The sequence below is a fragment of the Capsicum annuum genome, chromosome 3 (genome assembly GCF_002878395.1).
Source record: "Capsicum annuum cultivar UCD-10X-F1 chromosome 3, UCD10Xv1.1, whole genome shotgun sequence".
In the NCBI taxonomy this organism is placed as follows: Eukaryota; Viridiplantae; Streptophyta; class Magnoliopsida; order Solanales; family Solanaceae; genus Capsicum; species Capsicum annuum.
This window is the reverse complement of record NC_061113.1, coordinates 257,091,854-257,096,988: the sequence shown is the minus strand read 5'-3', so window position 1 is coordinate 257,096,988 and position 5,135 is coordinate 257,091,854. Positions and strand designations below refer to the sequence as shown.

Sequence of the window (5,135 nt, the reverse complement as noted above, 5' to 3'; positions counted from 1 at the left end):
GTACATTATTTCCTTAATAATAAATTAGATAGTAAAGAAAAGTGAAAATGTACATCAAAATGTGGGAGATATCTAGAAAATTGTATCAAATATACATTAGTATTTAGTGAATAAGTGAGATATTTTATAAGATGATGAAAGATGAAATCAAAAGAGATTGGATTAGCGCATAGACGAATAAAAATCATATGGCCTAACATGAAATGTAATTCATTATGCCCAAAGAATTTGTGAAGCAAAAAAAGACAAAAGTCTAAAATCAAGTTATATTTCTCCCTCCTCCACCTCCTCCTCCTTCTTCTTTTTCTTCTTTGTTTTTTTGTTACATTTTTTTCAATTACTACTCATCATAGCAAAGAAACAAAAACAAAAAAAATAGTTGTACGAAAAAGACACAGAAAGTGAAGAAATCCGTGGCCGTTATTTTCATATATAATAAGGCTAGCAATAAGACGAATGTACGGTTGTGTCATCGCCATTTATAATAAAACTAGCAATCAACTAATGGTCCACTTGAATCTAGTAGGCAACGAAGGATGGATGTTAATAAGAGCAGCCTGCCAAATGCTAATGATAGCAATTAGAAATCGTCCTTTTATTTTAACATGATTGATTGTGACATGCATATTAGGGTTACTCTCTATTTTCCTCAAAGTTTTTGTGTGGATAAAAGATATATGCCATAATTAAAAGATAATGGTTGATATTTGATTAAATAAAAAAAATAACTAAAGATAATGTTAAAATAAATCACATTTACAATATAGATAACTTAAACTGAAAATAATATTTCATGCTAGTTCTATTTAGCTACAAATTAGAGGTTGATTATAAAAATGTTCAATTAGCTAGGTAGTTTTCTAGCAACGGATTAGCTAGATATTTCCGATAAATTCCATAACTAATTTCATGTAATGTGATCCTATTTATTTAATTGGATACAAAATTTATAATCTTTTTTTAAAAATAAAAAACTTGTGATCTTGGAAATGCTAAACATTCTCCTTCCTCCTAGTGACTGAGCATTTACTTTTTTAAATCTTTTTTCTTTTGTTGTTGGTTTTTGATTTTTCATAGCAATCAAATACACTTTTGCTTCTTTAGTGTTTGATTGAAATAAAGAAAATTATATTTTTACAAAAACTATTTTCAACCAACATCAAGAGAGGAATCGATTAAATTTTCGCATAAACTAGAAAACTAGTTATTCTAGCTAGATGTTTTTGATTAAATGTCAATTTCAATGTTTTTAACAGAAAATCATCCTATAACTAAATGTTGGTTTAATATACAAAAAATTGCAGTAAATGATTACAGTTAAAAAATAAAATGAGTAAAAGTGAAGAAAATAAAATAATCTTCTTCTTCGATGAGGCACGGATATTTTGCTCTCTTTAAGGAGATTCAAGCCCACTGCGACATAATCTACATTGATCCAGCAGTATATCTCATGACTTGTCCCCTCCAGGATACAACAGCTACCCCATCAACGATGTATAACTCAAACAACCCCGACTTAGTTGAAGAGTCCAAAGCTCCACCATAAGAACACCTTCCTTCAACATATATTTACTCTCTTTGTATGGTGAATATAGTTAAAAACTTAGAATATTGTCTTTGTCTCAACTCTTTCTTTCTTTAATATAATTACTCTGTTTTGTATAGTGAATATAGTTGTAGACTTAGAATATTTTTCTTGTCTCAACTCTCTCTTTCACTTCTACACACTATAATCTTTTTCACATTTATCATGTTTCCTTGTTCATGCAATAACATGCAAGACTACCTCCACTATTTATAGATGAGGTATTCATCCTTGTATTGAATAGGAAGAACAAAGAAGGGTTTTAAAGAGGAAAGATCAATAGTCTTTAGTTACAAGAGTTACAAGAAACTAATGGCACTAATAGCCATGAGAGTTACAGCAAAATAATGAGAGCAGTTACAAATTACTAAAGGCCACATTCTACCACCATGCATTAACAATTAGAGTAATGTGGGTAGATAAATAGTCTTGTTGTTACATATGTTACATGGAACTAATGACCATGAAGTTACAACAACCAATGGTCATATGAATTACAAGACATAATGTGGTTGTTTATGCACAAATAAAGTGTTAGAAGTTACAAGAGTTATCAATATAATGACACCACTTTCTCCACTTTATGTCCATAAGTTATCATGCAAATTAAGATTTTAATATTAAAATGCATAATAACACCAACACTAAATAATTAGACCCTATATTACTAAACATACAAATTCCTCCCTTATTTACAATAAAAATAATATATCCAGTGTAATTCTATAAGTGGAGTCTAGAGAAGATAATATATATGCAGCCTTATCCCAATCTCGTGAAGGTAGAAAGTTTTTTTCTGATTTGCTAAACATAACATATAAATTACAATTTGGATCAAATTTCGTAGTCATAGTCTCTGGGAATCTTCCGAATGATGATAATTTTTTGAGTTTTATTACGATGGCTGCTAATATTTTCTATAAAGAAACAGACAAACATGCAGTAATAGGATGAAATGTCAAGTATTTTGATAGAAATTCATAGTGTTGGTGATGAACATGAAGAGCCGAAGAGGAAGAGAGGAAGATGAAGTTAATTATTGTTGTTGTTCCCATTGTAATACAAAAGTTTGATTCTCGATGAAAATGTAGAAGGTCCAATTTAATTAAACAGTGGGATACTGGCCCGGAGTGATGATATGTTTGATGAAAAAGAAAAGTATCTTCTTTAATGTATTATGTAAATCAGTTGAGATTTTCTTCTATCATCCTTTTCCAACTATATATATGATGAATAAATATAGATGAAAAATGAGGGAAAAGAACTCATACAACAGACCTTCATTTGCTATTTTTAATTTACACAAAAGTCCTTTATTTGTTTTATTGATAAGTAATGCATTAGATATGCATTATAATTATAGTAAAAACATACCCAGTAAAATCTCACAAGTGAGTTCTGAGGAATATGCATTAATAATACACACGTTAATAATCAAACACATAAACCAGTCCCAAAAGAGGAGTAAAAGTACATCCTCTAGGGAATATAGAAGGTAGCAAGCATCTAGAGAGCATTGAGCAGGAAGCTTTCAATGCCTCTCATGCGATTCTTGGTGGGCGAGGTTATAGTTTTGCACTGACTTTGACACCAACCAGGATTACAATAGGCTCCTGTGCTTCCACACCAACCAGCTATACTGCAACACTGTCCAGAAGGACATGATCTTTTAAAAGAAGTTTGTTCTCCGCATCGTCCTTCTGGATATGATGGTGGGGGTGGAAAAACACATTGACTTTGACACTTTCTAGGAGTACAATAGTCTGATGTGGTTCCACACCAACCAGATATACTACAACATGCTCCAGTAGGACATTTTGTACCACCAGCTTGTCTTCCACATCGTCCTTGTGGGTATGATTCAAGGCCAAAGGTTTCATTATTGGTTGGAAGATGAAAGGGAAGAGATAAATAGGCAGAGACATTAAGGAGGAACAAAGCAAGAATCAAAAGACTAATTGCTGTCTCTCTAGTTCTCATCATTTTGTTATAGTAAGGTAGATGAGGATGAAATGATTTGTTAGATGTGGTCTTATGCTCAAGTATTTATAGCAAAATCATCAGGGTACGTCTCATCATTTTATAAGTAGGGATTGTTTGCTAATGACTGATAGAATTAAACAGCAGTAAATAGCACTCGTCATCAGCAACTTAATTTACTTTAAAGTTAGGCTGTGATTCATTTGTAATTCACGTCAATAGTATGTTGGGTTCAAAGTAAATGTGTGTGAATGAAAAATGGAGGGAAAAAATAGTGGAGGAAAAGTGAGTCCACACTAAAATGGAAACTGTACTCAAATGAGGAAAGTCTACTAAACTCTCCCACCAATGAAGCTTTCATGAATTTTTTGACAGATAACCCAATATAATTTCATGTCAGTTTTAGTCTTCGCAACCGATTTACTGCAATAATAGACTGGTACAAATGCACTAGTTTAATGCTATATCTACAAACTCCATGTTTGAACCAATAAACTTTTAAGTTAAAAATCTTGAGAAGATAAAATACACATGACATATCATGCAATTAGATATCAAGCCAAAAGATACTAAAGCAGACATAAGGGGAAAGATTTTTTTTTTTTCTTAAAAAAAATGTTATATGAATAAACTTTCAGTTGTAAGTTTATAATTATGAACTAAGAAATACAAAAAAAACTTGCAATTTTAAGTTTTACGTACATTTATGAAGTAAAAATTCATCATATTATGTACTACTCTCTTTTAAATACTGTCTTAGTTTTATAATTTGAATAGGCACGATTTTTATGAAAATGAGAGAAAATTTTTAGTTTCTTGATTTTAATTAAAAATACGTATAATATATCAAAGTATTCTTTAAATCTTTTAATCTTAAATAAAGTATGCTCAAGCATTTATACCAAAATTATCAGGGTACGCCTCATCATTTTGTAAGTAGGGACTGTTTGCTAATGACTGATATATTTAAACAGCAGCAAATAGCACTCGTCATGGGCTACTTAATTTACTTTAAAGTTTGGCTGTGATTCATTTGTAATTCACGTCAATAGTATAAATGATATCTTCCGAAAATCTAAGTAGTTCAGTTCAGTTAACTGGTTGTTATTTCTCGTTTGTACTTCGGGTACACAGAATCAGTATATGCAGGACAATAACTTCAACTAGAATTCAAGTATAAACAAGAACACAATGAAGTATATCAAATACCCTTAACACAAGATCAAAATGACCTTTCCAAGAGTTATATTTTATTTTTTCAGAAATTAAGATGAAACAGAAAATAGCCAAGTCGTCCGAATTGACGGAGTTTCCTTAAGTAAATAATTCCCCTCACTGTATCCGAGGTAGTGGAATTTTTCCTACCAGGATAAAATGGCTAAACAGACCAACTGTAGCAGTACCTCAAACGGTTGGAATATCTTTGAACGCACAGAACGTTTTGATTGATCACACTGAGTAATTTGGAAGAGAAGAAGTAATTTTGTATTTTGAAATTTTCGTATCAAAACCTGTGGATTAAAGCAGGTTTATATAGTCATAACATGCCTCTTTTCAGAAGAGGCATGTT

The 5,135-nt window shown here is 31.1% G+C and overlaps 1 protein-coding gene across 1 annotated transcript; it reads right to left on the bottom strand.

Moving 5' to 3' along the window:
* Window positions 1-3,091: 3,091 nt before the first annotated feature.
* LOC107864800 (chitin-binding lectin 1) lies at window positions 3,092-3,568 on the bottom strand. Its single transcript, XM_016711222.1, has one exon. The coding sequence runs from the start codon at window positions 3,566-3,568 to the stop codon at window positions 3,092-3,094; it is 477 nt and encodes a 158-aa protein (XP_016566708.1).
* Between the last annotated feature and the right edge of the window lie 1,567 nt (window positions 3,569-5,135).